The 15,743-nt window shown below is 47.4% G+C and overlaps 1 protein-coding gene across 4 annotated transcripts in view; it reads right to left on the bottom strand.

Moving 5' to 3' along the window:
• The window catches only part of SAMD11 (sterile alpha motif domain containing 11), a 229,184-nt gene extending 214,604 nt beyond the window's left edge, over positions 1-14,580 (bottom strand). Inside the window, exons 1-2 of one of the 4 annotated variants that reach the window (XM_063943120.1) lie at positions 13,440-14,580; positions 11,606-11,697 (exon numbers count right to left, since the gene is read on the bottom strand). In XM_063943120.1, the coding sequence (XP_063799190.1) occupies positions 11,606-11,697; positions 13,440-14,052 (705 nt within the window). In that variant the 5' untranslated portion in view covers positions 14,053-14,580. Of the gene's footprint in view, positions 1-11,605; positions 11,698-12,866; positions 12,969-13,439 lie in introns of those variants that run through there. The other 3 variants (XM_063943121.1, XM_063943122.1, XM_063943123.1) reach the window with 3 other exon arrangements.
• Positions 14,581-15,743: the final 1,163 nt, after the last annotated feature.

Genomic DNA, 15,743 nt, shown 5'->3' with positions numbered 1-15,743 from the left:
TAGCTCGGATAACTCCCTGGCTTTCTCTTCCGGGAGAAACACCTTTTTCTGGACTGTGTCCAGAATCATCCCTAGGCACAGCAGACGTGTCGTCGGATCAGCTGCGATTTTGGAATATTTAGAATCCACCCGTGCTGTTGTAGCAGTATCCGAGATAGTGCTACTCCGACCTCCAACTGTTCCCTGGACTATGCCCTTATCAGGAGATCGTCCAAGTAAGGGATACTTAAGACGCCTTTTCTTCGAAGAAGAATCATCATTTCGGCCATTACCTTGGTAAAGACCCGGGGTGCCGTGGACAATCCAAACGGCAGCGTCTGAAACTGATAGTGACAGTTCTGTACCACGAACCTGAGGTACCCTTAGTGAGAAGGGCAATGTTGGGACATAGAGGTAAGCATCCCTGATGTCCCGGGACACTATATAGTCCTGGTTCGTTATCACTGCTCTGAGTGACTCCATCTTGATTTGAACCTTTGTAAGTGTTCAAAAAATTTTTTAGAATAAGTCTCACCTAGCCTTCTGGCTTCAGTACCACAATATAGTGTGGAATAATACCCCTTTTCTTGTAGTAGGAGGGGTAATTTAGTTATCACCTGCTGGGAATACAGCTTGTGAATTTTTTCCCATACTGCCTCCTTGTCGGAGGGAGACCTTGGTAAAGCAGACTTCAGGAGCCTGCGAAGGGGAAACGTCTCGACCTTCCAATCTGTACCCCTGGGATACTACTTGTAGGATCCAGGGGTCCTGTACGGTCTCAGCGCCATGCTGAGAACTTGTCAGAAGCGGTGGAACGCTTCTGTTCCTGGGAATGGGCTGCCTGCTGCAGTCTTCTTCCCTTTCTTCTATCCCTGGGCAGATATGATCTTATAGGGACGAGAGGACTGAGGCTGAAAAGACGGTGTCTTTTTCTGCAGAGATGTGACTTAGGGTAAAAAACGGTGGATTTTCCAGCAGTTGCCGTGGCCACCAGGTCCGATGGACCGACCCCAAATAACTCCTCTTCCTTTATACGGCAATACACCTTTGTGCCGTTTGGAATCTGCATCACCTGACCACTGTCGTGTCCATAACATCTTTTGGCAGTTATGGACATCGCATTTACTCATGATGCCAGAGTGCAAATATCCCTCTGTGCATCTCGCATATATAGAAATGCATCTTTTAAATGCTCTATTTTTAGTCAGGGAATCCGACCAAGCCACCCCAGCTCTGCACATCCAGGCTGAGGCGATCGCTGGTCGCAGTATAACACCAGTATGTGTGTATATACTTTTTATGATATTTTTCCAGCCTCCTGTCAGCTGGTCCTTGAGGACGGCCCTATCTATAGACGGTACCGCCACTTGTTTTGATAAGCGTGTGAGCGCCTTATCCACCTTAAGGGGTGTTTCCCAACGCGCCCTAACTTCTGGCGGGAAAGGGTATACCGCCCATAATTTTCTATCGGGGGGAACCCACGCATCATCACACACTTTATTTAATTTATCTGATTCAGGAAAAACTATGGTAGTTTTTTCACATCCCACATAATACCCTCTTTTGTGGTACTTGTAGTATCAGAAATATGTAACACCTCCTTCATTGCCTTTAACGTGTGGCCCTAATAAGGAATACGTTTGTTTATTCACCGTCGACACTGGATTCAGTGTCCCTGTCTGTGTCTGTGTCGACCGACTAAAGTAAACGGGCGTTTTAAAACCCCTGACGGTGTTTTTGAGACGTCTGGACCGGTATTTGTCGGCCGTCTCATGTCGTCAACCGACCTTGCAGCGTGTTGACATTATCACGTAATTTCCTAAATAAGCCATCCATTCCGGTGTCGACTCCCTAGAGAGTGACATCACCATTACAGGCAATTGCTCCGCCTCCTCACCAACATCGTCCTCCTACATGTCGACACACACGTACCGACACACAGCACACACACAGGGAATGCTCTGATAGAGGACAGGACCCACTAGCCCTTTGGAGAGACAGAGGGAGAGTTTGCCAGCACACACCAAAAACGCTATAATTATATAGGGACAACCTTAAATAAGTGTTTTCCCTTATAGCATCTTAATATATATAAGCATATCGCCAAATTAGTGCCCCCCCTCTCTGTTTTAACCCTGTTTCTGTAGTGCAGTGCAGGGGAGAGCCTGGGAGCCTTCCCTCCAGCCTTTCTGTGAGGGAAAATGGCGCTGTGTGCTGAGGAGATAGGCCCCGCCCCTTTTTCGGCGGCCTCGTCTCCCGCTCTTAACGGATTCTGGCAGGGGTTAAATATCTCCATATAGCCTCCGGAGGCTATATGTGAGGTATTTTTAGCCAAAATAGGTATTCATTTGCCTCCCAGGGCGCCCCCCTCCCAGCGCCCTGCACCCTCAGTGACTGCTGTGTGAAGTGTGCTGAGAGGAAAATGGCGCACAGCTGCAGTGCTGTGCGCTACCTTTAGAAGACTGAGGAGTCTTCTGCCGCCGATTCTGGACCTCTTCTTACTTCAGCATCTGCAAGGGGGCCGGCGGCAAGGCTCCGGTGACCATCCAGGCTGTACCTGTGATCGTCCCTCTGGAGCTGATGTCCAGTAGCCAAGAAGCCAATCCATCCTGCACGCAGGTGAGTTCACTTCTTCTCCCCTCTGTCCCTCGTTGCAGTGATCCTGTTGCCAGCAGGACTCACTGTAAAGTAAAAAACCTAAGCTAAACTTTCTCTAAGCAGCTCTTTAGGAGAGCCACCTAGAATTGCACCCTTCTCTGCCGGGCACAAAAATCTAACTGGCTTGGAGGAGGGTCATAGGGGGAGGAGCCAGTGCACACCACCTGATCGGAAAGCTTTACTTTTGTGCCCTGTCTCCTGCGGAGCCGCTATTCCCCATGGTCCTTTCAGGAACCCCAGCATCCACTAGGACGATAGAGAAAATAATAATAATTTGAAACTTTTTTTTTCTACATAGATTGAAAATAATTTGCCTTAACTTTGCCTAGCAATAATTTCCGTAGGTAAATATTTACTGTGAGCATCAGTTATTGGTCTCTCTCCCACCATCTGTGAATAACTAGTAGGAATTTCGCTAATGTGACGGTAAGATATTTTTCCAAAATAATCTCCAGAAATTATCATCATCACATCAGTCCTTGCCATTGGAGTTTACAGTTACAGGAGTCTACCATGTGTGGCAGTGCCTTGTGGTAAGTAGCATGTATATAGATGCATATCACAGCGATCCATGATGATGTACCGTCGCTATTTACCATGACTGGGCTCCTTTGTGAAAAACCCTGCTCCTCTGCCTAATACTCCTTTAATGGCAAAATCCCAGGTCTGACAATTGATTCGGAACACACTGTTTCAATCATGGGGGTAATTCCAAGTTGATCGCAGAAGGAATTTTTTTAGCAGTTGGGCAAAACCATGTGCACTGCAGAGGAGGCAGATATAACATGTGCAGTGAGAGTTAGATTTGGGTGGGTTATTTTGTTTCTGTGCAGGGTAAATACTGGCTGCTTTATTTTTACACTGTAAATTAGATTGCAGATTGAACACACCCCACCCAAATCTAACTCTCTCTGCACATGTTAAATCTGTCTCCCCTGCAGTGCACATGGTTTTGCCCAACTGCTAAAAAAAATTCTGCTGCGATCAACTTGGAATTACCCCCATGGTCAGACCCCTTTCAGACCAGGGCTCCAACGGGTTATTCCTGGGTTGGCACCGTTTACACTACACACGGGCACTCTTCTGCCGGCACTTGGAGATGACCTCAACTTCTGGTGCCGGGAAACCCTGCTCTCCCTACACTGTGAACGAGATCCGGATCAGATGACCCAGATACTCGTTCACACCGACAAGTAACCCAGGTTGCTCCTAAGTTCAACCCAGGTGCCTACCTGGATTGAAATGTCGACCGGGTCAACCTGGCAATAACCCAGGTCGAAGCAGCGACGTGAAAGGGGTACAACGCTGCTAATGAAAGAAGGAAGTACTATGTGAATGCAGCCATTCAGTGATGCCTGTAAGGGTTTTCTGAACCCCACTGACGGGTAAAGCCAATGCCACACTGAAATGGTATTAGTGTGCAGCGGAACTAAGTTCGAAGACCCCACACGGGTTTTCACATTGAGGAATCAGATTTGTTTTTCTAGAGTTAACCTCTCCATAGGAGATGTAGTCAACAGTTATGTCTACACTTTCTCTGAATTGCAACAGGTAAAATGTTGACATTGTAAGAATGTTAGGGATAGGGTTAGACTGGGGGTGGGGGGGGGGGGGGGGAGATTAGTATTAGGAACTAGAGGGAGGGTCAGGGGCAGAGATAGTTATTAGGGTTAGGAACAGGGGAGAAATACCAGAATACCAAAGGATCTGACCAGGAAGTAACAATCATATGACTGCCAGGACGTGGAAGACCCTGCTGAAGGTGTCTGGAGCAGGTAATACCCCTTTTACACTCGCAGGAAAATCCCGGGATATTGCACGTGAACGCGCATCATCCCGGGATTCTTCTCAGTGTAAATGGGTACATGGACAATTTCCCGGGACGAGCATCCCGGGATTTCATCCCAGGTCAAAAGCAGGGTTGAACCCGGGACCGTCCCGGGAAGCTGTGTAGTGTGAAAGGGTCCGTCCCGGGATTCACTATCCCGGGACTGTTAAAAGGACTTGGATTGGAGCTTTCTTGGGCTCAGAAAAGCTGATGTCATCTTTTCTGAGCCCAAGGCCATTTCTAATGACATACTAATGCATTTGCAGGGATATCCCGGGATCAGTGTAAATGGGGCTGTCCCGGGTCGATCCCAGGTCTTAATGCAGTGTGAAAGGGGTCAGTCCCGGGAATGCATCCCGGGATGCATGCCGGGAAGCATCCCGGGAGTGACCCGGGAGTGCGAGTGTAAAAGTGGTATAAGTCACTGCTGGGTCACCAGGGACAATATGTCGACATTCTAACATGTTGACATGTCATCACTGTCTATGTGATTAATGTTGACATATCATACCCAACCCTCTCATTAGGTTATATGAAGCATTAACAGTCCCTTAATAGACCGCTAAATTCCCTCCCACACATTTATATGTTTGTGAGAAGCCAAGTAATATGCCAGCATGTATTTGAAAAGTGGAAGGAAACCAGAGCACCTGGACAACAAAAAAAAAGCATGCAAGCATATAGAGAACATACAAACTTCACACATATAACTTCCTAGACGGAATAAAACCCTTTACCCCAGCACTGTGTAGTAATGCTACGTTCTAAGGGTAATAACAAAGGACAACATAATGCTGAACAAGGCCAATGACCTGCAGGACATATTTCCATCTTTGGCATAGTCAGCCTCCAAACATCACTGTCTGAGGTTCACGTAAGTAACATTTATATGTAATATCAGTTTCACACTAACTGTTGACAGTCTGAGTGAGGGAAAGTAGGGAAGTGCCTGTAGAAAGTAGTTATTAATTTAGGGTGCTATTCCTCTACAATAGATTCAGCTCTTGTAAAATCTACAATCAATAGTCTCTGACAGGAGTGGCAATTCATCTTTCTATTTCTTTGTTGTTAAATAATTGGTATATAATAATCCAAAAAATACAAAGCATAGAATCAAGTCACTTATTGGCATAAAACAGAGTTACAACTGCAAGCAATGTATAGGATGACAGGTGCACTCTATCAGTGCCAGTGTCATTGCATTAAAGGGTTAAAGAAGAGCTTAATCTTGTCCTATCCTTACATTACACGTGTCCTCTCTCATCTATTTCGCCACATGCGTATGTATCACGTGTGTGATCCAACCGCAATAATTATGTTTGCCCCGCGGGTGCATGCGCAGGTCCCGGCCTGCTCATGCGCCCGCATTTAATGCAGGTGCCCCACAGTATTTGCGAATGCCTCTGCCTGATTGACAGGCAGAGGTGTTCGTCTTGGAAACGTATTGTTGCGGCGGAGGTGGCAGCTTACAAACGGGGGCATGGCTGCAGCGTTGTCAGGGGGGTTGCGTGATGTCACCCGCAGCTGCTCCGATCGAAAAGATTGAGGTGGGCCTCCTGCCGTCATAGCCAGGGTACACCGCCAGAAGGCTTCCATAATTTCTGTGACCGCGCACTAATTGCGGCTCGATCACAATTAGTGCGTGGTCGCAGATGGGGGGTGGCAGGTAGCATGCTGGGCGGCCTTGCCCTACAATTCACGGCCCCCAGCATGCGAGTCCAAGGATTGCAGATTTTGCTAAATAACAGAATTTGTAATCCTTACTGAATGAGGTCCATAGAAAGTATTTTAGGTTTTGTTTTAATGCTCTGTACAATTCACACATATTATGGTGACTTCTGAAACAGGTGTGGTATGAAAGGTTGACAGTAACTAGGTCGACAGGGTCTGTAGGTCGACATGAGTTTTTTATATTTTTTTGGTGTTTTCTCCATACAGTGACCGGGAACCACCAATTAGTGCACAGTGTCCCCTCGCTGCGCTCGCTTCGCTCGCCATGCATCGGGCTAGGTGCCTCGCTGCGCTCGGCACAGGTTACTGTTTCCAGTCGTAGTGCGCGTGGATCGTTGAGTATGAAAAAGGGCAACAAAAAAAATTAAAAAAATTAAAAATTAATTGGGAAAACGTCATGTTGACCTTTTGACCTGTCGGCCTAGTTACTGTCGACCTGGAGACCGGATCCCATTGAAACAGAGGTAGTAGTAAGAATAGAGTGGACCCAGTGATCCTATTGTAGCACCTACAGAGACTCTGGGGGGAATTTAAATGTTTGAAAAGTCAGTTGGGTATCTGTTTTTTCCTATCTACTAGACACCCAACTGACTTTTCAAACATTTGAATTCCCCCCACAGACTGCAAATCCCTCAACCAGGGCAAGACTCACTAGAAAACAGTACTTTAAATCAAACCATGCCTCTGGCTGGAAGAGCATGCTGGGGCTTGTAGTTCAACAAAATCTGGACATCCACAGGCTACAGACCTTGGGTTTATGATTTTAATTACCTATCCACATAGCACCTACATGTTAGGAAGCACTTTACAAAGAATATGTAATCATCCCTATCAGTCCTCGCCCCAATGGATATTACAATCTATGGTTCTCTATCCTACACACTACGGATAATACGTTTTTAGTAATAAACCAGTTAACCTGCCAGCATCTCTTTGGAGTGTGGGAGGAAACCCTGGGAGTGTGCCCATAAGCTCAGTGCTTTGAGCAGCAATGCTACCCACTGTGCCACTTTACTGACCTATTAGAAAGCCCTCACCCAGGGCAGAATCTATTGTTAAGTGGAGCCGTATATAAAACCACAAAGATTTGGATGTCAGGTTATCATTTACAGAAACTGATTGTTTACCATTACCTAGAAGTATGGTTATAGAAGGTCTCTAATTACCTAGAAGCTAGTGAAGGATCACCTAAAAGCAGTCGGCAAAATACTCATCTCATATGCATGTAATATTAAATAAAATAAAAAGAACCTACTAATAAAAATGATGGAAATAAATATCTAGTATGAAGTAACAAACACATGTAACCCACTATTCATACAGACATTTAATATACAGCTATACAATTTGTTTCATATCATATCTATATTTTTTTATCTCTTTTGCCACAAGTTAATAGGAGCTACATAGCACAAAATAAACATACTTAGCCCCCTAATTAGCACAGAGTGTACAGCAGATGAGGGGGAAGTGGACCAATGCAGCAAGTCTTTAGCTGGCTCAGAATGTAATGTGGCAATGGAGAAACATTGAAATTCTACAGGTCAGATGCACATTCTACAACAAGACTATAGACCTCAAACATACGGTAAGTGAGGTGCTGTACACACATCAAGATGGGTCCTAATAATGCCCTTATTTTGTATATTTAGTCAAGACAAATTATTTGCATCTGCAAGAACATTACAAATGCTGCTTTAAGTTTTATTTTATTGAAAAAAAAAAAAAATGCCAACAACATTAATTTCTCATCTACCCGTGACAGGATGAGTGAAGTATCAAGCTTTTCAATGAATTACAATCCAGTGATATCACTAAAGACGTAAGGAATTTTGTACCTCATGCCTCAGTGATAACACTAGTTCTTGGGGTATCCGTTTGGATGGTCGACTATGTTATAGTCGACAGTCATTAGGTCGACCACTATTGGTCAACATTGACGTGGTCGACATGGACACATGAAAAGGTCGACATGAGTTTTTCACATTTTTTTTCTTTTGTGGAACTTTTCCATACCTTACGATCCACGTGGACTATAATTGGGAACAGTAATCTGTGCAGAGCGCAGCGGAGCGAGGCACCTTGCCCGAATTTGCTCGCGGGGAAGCGGTGCACTAATTGGGTTTCCCCGTCACTTTACGCAAAAAATGACACCAAAAAAAGAAAAAAAAAACTCATGTCGACCTTTTCATGTATCGACCTTTCATGTGTCGACCATCTTCATGTGTCGACATTTTGTCCATGTCGACCATGCCAATGTCGACCAATAGTGGTCGACCTGACTGTCGGCCATAACATGGTCGACCATTCATACCGGAACCAGTTCTTGGTGACTTGATAGTACACTCCCATGAACAGCCATCCATTGAACCCAAAAAATGTCTGCCTCAAGTGTGTATACACTTTATCATCACCACGGGATACGGTCCTTAGGTCGACAGTCAATAGGTCGACCACTATTGCTCGATATGCATTAGTTCGACATGAGTTTCACACACAAAAAAAATCATTTTTTGAACTTTTTCATACTTTACGATCCACGTGGACTATGATTGGGAACAGTAACCTGTGCCGAGCTAAGCGGTAGTGGAGCAAGCCCTCTTGCCCGAAGCATGGCGAGCGAAGCGAGCCATGCGAGGGGACATGGTGCACTAATTGGGGTTCCTGGTCACTTCAAAGAAAACAACACCAAAAAACAAACAAAAACATGTCAACATTTTTCCATGTAACATGTCAACATTTTTCCATGTCGACCTTTTCCATGTCAACCTAGTGCATGTTGACCAATAGTGGTCAACCTAAATAGGGTCGACCCAACAAACCCATTCCATCACCACACACACTGGGCTTCATTCAGAGGTAGATGCAGAGGGGATGTTGGATGTAAGTGGCCAATTCATTGTGCACGTGTCAGAGTTGCAATGTGCATGCGTCCTGATGGACACCCAACAAAGACGCAAATACATGCAATTTCGGTGAGCGTTAGCGGGTGTAACAGGGAGGTGGCTACTCAGACACGGGCGTGTCGTGGTCAGTGGCTTCATCTAAAGATGTAGTTGTACTGACACCATGGCGGCCATGTTCAGATGGAGAATCTGCACCTGCATAAGGTTGGGGCAAGGTTTGACGATGCGACCATTGGAGGAGGAGGTTAGCACCGCAGCCAGTGGGTGTCACATTAAGACCATCAGCCGCAGCATTAGAATAAATGTGCAGCGCAAATTGCTACCACCTCTGAATCAGGCTTTCTGATCCTAAGCATTACAATATGTAAATAAAATATCTGCTAGAGACATCAGCATGTTAAACCCGAGTTACTACAGAAAAAGATTAATCTGACCCAAAGCAGTGCTTACAAAAAGAAAAAGAAAAAAGAAAATCACAAAACCGACACATCAGCGCTTATAAATGGGCCCTTTAAAGTCTCCAAATATATTACATTATAAAATGCATTCAGCTCAGGTAATAAAACAGTGATATCAATGAAACTGCCATTTGATCCTGCAAAATTGTCTTTTTGACTAATTTCTTCCGTCTGCCTATAGGATTTCATTGATTTTACTGTTCCTCGCCATTAATTCCCTTTCGTTACGTTTTTTATCTCCTCCAGCTCTGGCTGTCGGTTGCTAAGGTTAGATCATACCTCAAGATAAAAGCCAGAGATAAATCCACAGGACCAGCTGGTGGTTCCACATTACTGGGGACAGGACCAGCATGAGCAGGTTTACAGGGTTTTGTTTTTTTACTTTAAAGAAAAGGAAAAGGAAAAAGAACTACAAACTGTGAGGACACGTCAGTGTTCCTTCTAAAGCCTGGTCATACTATGCCGGGCACTCAGCAGATCATGCTGCGATCCTCTGAGCAATTATTTGATCAGTGTGTACCTCATACACACGGAGCTCTTTCTAGTCCACTGCGTTCTTCACCTGTTTGCAGGGTCAGCATCTTAAACTGCTCATAAAATTTGACCTTCCGATCGGACCGTTTACAGGAGCATTTTAAGTCGTTTATCGGCTAAGACTCCTACATACACACCTATACAATTATCGGGCCGCTAATTACAAAGTGTGTACCTAGCATAAGACACACATTGAGATGGTAAATTGGGTGACTTCGTTAAGGTGTACATTTGCCCCTACCCTGGTATTTCTACTGGTATATCTATTTTTACATCTAACAACCAGTCCTGTTGGACGGCATATTCCCCCCTATCTGTTGTACATAGAAACTGCTGCTCTTGGTCTCCCCACTACTTCATAGCAGTGCGGCAGCTCAGGACCGGATAATGGCACCTAAGCGGAGGGTCAGTGATTAGGGCAATGCAGCGGGAGTCATACAGTATGACGCCCAAGAAAAATGATTCTACATAAGGGACCTTTTTCCCATATAAACCGTATCATTGTATCGCTTTGCACTGCACAATCTGGAGGTATTACAGGTGACTGGCTAGGTAGGAAGAGCATACCTTTCCACAGCCAGTACATTACTTACAGTATTGTTTCATTTTTCTAGTTAACCAATTATTTAATTAACTAAACAGGGCTGTCTTGGTTTAAAAGAGCCCCATCGGTAACCTTTCAACAGGGAGGAGACTAGATTAATGATGATTCAGTAATTTAGTTAGAATGGAAATATTAAACTCAGGCAAAGAGTCTACAATAACTTTCACTGTTGCTGAGAAGACCCCATTCCTGACCCACCTCTTCTCTTCCAGGGCAACCGGCGACGCATCGCGCTGCAATGGCAGCCTGGCCTCTGACAAAGAGGAGTAATAACCTGCTGTCTTCATAAATCAATGAAGTAATGTCTACAACGGGCATTCCATCAATATCATTACAAATTACTTATTCTGTACCATTAGTGAGGATATGAAATTGCTGGAGAACAGAACCTCACGCATGTTACTAGTACCTGATAATGATGATGATAATGATGATGATAATAATAATAATAATAATTATTATTATATTTGCTTTAAAATGAAAGTTGGTAATGAAACAATATATACGGTAAAACCACTGTCCATAGGAATACCACATAGCTGATTGATGATGCAGTTTAAGTCCAAAAGTCACAGTTAACTTTTACTATTCAGATTTACATAATATTATGCATGGACTGTAATCCACTAAAACAAATAAATAAAAACAACACACAACACATAATAAATGACTACACAAACTGTACATGAATCAGCCACCAGTTCCTGTATGGAATAGCTGGACGTGATCACTGAAGCCAAGAGAAAATGCTTTGCTTATGAAATGCAAAAAGAACCCAAACCCTAACATCTGTCAGTCAGGCAGCGCACAGACAGTGAGCACACTCGTGTCAGAGCCCCTGACCAAACAGCCTTTGTGAAATGATGCAGAGAGAGGAGCCAAAACAGAGTCTGAGCAATAATCTTACCACTGGAGACGAAATTCGACACCCAGGGCAATCACAGATTGGAGGATGTACCTGTAAGATTCCTTTGGACATAAGAGTCTTCAGACTTTTGCCTGGGAGCAGCACATGAAAGAGAGAGGAGACAAGATGATGATGAGCTGCAGGCTGTGCACAGAGAGACAGCAGTCAGCAGATAAGGGGCAGCCCACTGGTGTCCCACCTAGCACTAATGCAGGACACTGATACACAGGAACACAGTGACACTGACACGCAGGGGAGGTGACAGGTGGGAATCACACGCACACACCCAAACTCTACACAGGGCACATCCATGCACACATAGACCAGGGACATAAACTCACATTTGCGGTACACACAGTGACTGTAACCCCACTGACATAACTGCAGGAAGTCAGACAGCAAGTTACAAATGTCCAGACATAATGTAAACACAAACTAACACAGAGTAACCGAGAAAGCTGATGAGTGGTGGGTGGTGTGTGTCCCTGAGGTAGGAGTTCCCTACACTCACAGTACGAGATCTGCGGATTTCCAGGGTGCGTGAGTCGGGAATGCTACAGATACTCTCAATACTTGGCATAGCAGAGCGCCCACCCACTCTCGTAGGTGCCCCCGGGTCACAGTGACTGGCAGCGCACAGCCCTCTATCGTGTTACACCCCCTCCTGCTGCTGCTGCTGAGAGCTCTCCGGGGAGGGTGTGCGGGGTAATGACCTCTCATTAGCGCTGCCCTGTCTGCCCTCACCCCCTCCCTCCCGTGCAGAGGACACACACGCTCCCTGGCTGCTGGGGGCACGGAGTGCGGGCTATGTGCTGTTCCCCTAATCTGCCCCATCTGTGTGTGTGTGTGCCCCAGCCATCAGCATGTGCACAGGGTATAACACAGCAGCGGCATATTACACACAGTCACTGTGCCCCTGACCACACATAAATCTATGCGATCGCCAATGTTACCCTGCATTAGTACATTGCTCCATACTGCGATAATAATAACCCCCCCCCCCCCACCCCCCTCTCATAGAACCTTACCATATTGCCTTATATTACCGAGACACCCCCAGCCCCAATACCATACATTGCAGTAAGCACCCCCCCCCACCCCACCGGTAAGTGCCCCCCAGCTAGCACACGTCACCCTTCCCCTCAGCTTTAGGAAACTTTAGCCGCCTGGCTCTGTCCCAAGGGCACCGGAGGGTGAAGGGTGTCGGTGCGGGGGACCACGGCCTGTGTGCGGGGTATATATCCCCCCCCCCCCAATTTACCTCTACCACCCAGCGGCCTGCGAGTGTCAGATCCCCATCCGGAGAGAGAGCCGGGGTCACCGGAGAGGAAGGGAGGAGGAGGCGGAGGGGGAGGTGCGGGGCTGGAGTGTCACTGAGCAGCACCAGCCCTTGCAGGCTTCCTATAACCAGGTTTGGATGTTACCCCCCGCCCCAAATTACACTGCCAGGAAGACGGGAGGGGAGGGGGTGACAGCGAAAGTGTTACACATTAACCTGTGGGCAGCCGGAATAGCCTGGCGGGGGCCAAGGGGTTAAATACCACATGGGGGTAATGGCAGATGCCCCATCCATGTACATGACACGTGTATGACGCCTGGTCACTGCCGCACATGGCACTGGGCTGCAGGTGATCACAGGGCGCCGGGGCTACATAGGTGACTGAAGTGCAAGCTCTTGGGTTACAGCTGGTGCGGGCTGCTGCTGTGCCGGCACTGAGGGGGGGTATACGCGGCCAGCAGCGGGAGCATGCACAGCAGGGGCAGGGGGGCGCCGCCAGACTTTACCCTAACTTTGCAAAGAGTTCCCCGTCCCCCCGGCCGCTCCGCTCGGTACCTTTGTGCCTGATGCTCCGCTTCCAGTCCTTAGCCGTCTCCCGTCCGCTGACAAACTGAAACTCGTTGGGGGTGAGCCACTCTCCCCGGTAGCGGATGGACGGCCCCTTGCTGCCCTGGCACAGCTTCTGGATGTAGAGCAGAGCCTTGTTCTCCCCGCACTCCACCTCGATGCACGGCTCCCCCTGGTCAAAGAGGGGCTGGAAGTCGGGGATGGAGGAGAACCTCTCCAGCATCAGGTCGTCGGGCAGCGGCGGGTGCTGGGGCTCATGCAGCCCCAGGTAGGCACGGTGAGCGTGGGGGGCGAAGAGGTGCTGGTAGGACGGGGGGTGCGGGGTCACCACCGGGATGGCAGCGGTCAGGTACCCGGGGATAGTGTCCATGGGCTGGTTGAAAGCGGCGAGGACTAGCTCCTCGCGGTCCGGTCTCTCCTTCTTGATGGCCGGCATAGTGTCCCTGGGCTGCCCCGGCCACTGCGCCTCTCTCCTCCTTTGCGCTCTCCGGGCGGCAGCGGCGGCGGCTTCCTTCCCCCGGGTCTCCGGCTTCACAGAGCCTCCTCCTCGCACGGCGCCTCCGCTGCCGATCTGCCTCCCAGCCCGGCTGAGACATGACATGCTGGAGAGGGCTGAGCCACCGGAGACATCATGCTGCTTATTGATCCCCTATCGACCTCCCCCGCTGTGCGGGCTGCACTCCGGGGCTCCCCGTGTCCTCCTGCCCCAGCTCCCCGCACGCCGTGCCCCCTGCTCTCCCCTGTGCTGACCCCGGCCGCTAATCCACTCCGCGAAGTGGGCAGCAGAGGTAACTTGCCGGAGGTCCTGTGTGTGGCATCCACCTGCAGCCGGGCGCTCCAATTACTGGGGGTGCTGCTGATAATCACAGTTACTTGGGATCATTCCCAGTGACAGAGCAGAGACACGCGGTGCCTCCTGCCTCTCTGCCAGCAGTGCTGCCGCTCGGGGGTATGGGCTGCGTTGGGGGATCCCTCTAACATGTCACACACTGGAGTTCACAGACTCTCTGACCAAACACCATTCGCCGTCTCCGCCGCGTCTCCAACTTGGCCCATTTAAACAGCAAAGGCGGCAGCGGGAGGGGAAGTCGGAGAGGCGAGGGGGGTGTGCGACGGACGACATCCCTCTTCCACTCCGAGGCGGCTTCTTCTAATAGCAGTGCTCATGCAATGCCCGTCAGCTGCCTTGGAGGTCGCAGCCTGCATAACTTTACACCTGAGAGAGCCATGTGTGTGTGCAATACACGGGGGAAGGGGGTATGTCATCGGCGGATCTCTTATCATCAGGGATCAGCAAAAGTCATTATTTTTTATTATTATTATTATTATTATTATTATTATTATTATTATTATTTAAATAGATTCCATTTACAAAATAGTAAAGGAAGTTAGAATAACATCTTCTGGGTTATGCAAGGAGAGTTAACTCTTGCCTAACCCTCATCAATTTTGTACATAACCCCACATTTAATAATAGGAAAATATAATTAGTGATAGTAATATTTCTGTGATGCCACATCTGTCTGTCTACCACGGATAACACCAATATCTTCTATATATATCGCTGCGTGTTACTGTGGATAACCGTTATTTCTATAGTGCATACGTTACGCTGGTTTTATGGTAAACCTACTCAGTCTAATAGCGAGAGAGCGCTGTGTCTAGTGCCGTCGCCTAAAAAGGGAAGTATTCCCCAGATGTAACATTAAGAACCACAGCAGATACCTCCGATATCTGCCGCAATTCCTCTATTTCCGATCACAAAAGCTGCCCCACAAAGGTTTCTATGGAGGTGGCTTAATTGGTGAATTTAGCAATCTCCAGAATGCCCACATATGCTTGCTTATTATTGCAGTGATAAGCGCTGCAATAATAGGCTTCGTGGAAATTACCCTGATTATATGCTGCGCATGTGCTGCCACCGCATCATCGCCACCGGCACCCGCCTCACCATCGTGACCCCTCCCATCCCTGATCATACTCACCAACACCTGGGTATTGGTGATCGGAGCTCCTGGAGGGCTGTCAGTCATCGGGGCTCCCTGCTGCTGTGACCTCGGTGCTGTAAAGTGAGCTGCCGCTTTGCAGCTGAAGCTAGCGTAATTATCACAGGGCTCACTGCAATATTTTTTTTACAGCTTTAGTAAATTAAGGCATGTCGCATTTCCCATTATAAGTATGGTAATTGCGATCTGGTTACTAAAAAAATGAGAATTAAAGGGTCTGGAGCAGTTTGTTACGAAAACTGCTCCAAAAGCGCTTTAATACATTCAGGTAATACCAAAATAATGT

Source organism: Pseudophryne corroboree, chromosome 10, assembly GCF_028390025.1.
Source record: "Pseudophryne corroboree isolate aPseCor3 chromosome 10, aPseCor3.hap2, whole genome shotgun sequence".
NCBI lineage: Eukaryota > Metazoa > Chordata > Amphibia > Anura > Myobatrachidae > Pseudophryne > Pseudophryne corroboree.
The sequence above is the reverse complement of the archived record's forward strand: the minus strand, read 5'-3'. Positions and strand labels throughout refer to the sequence as shown.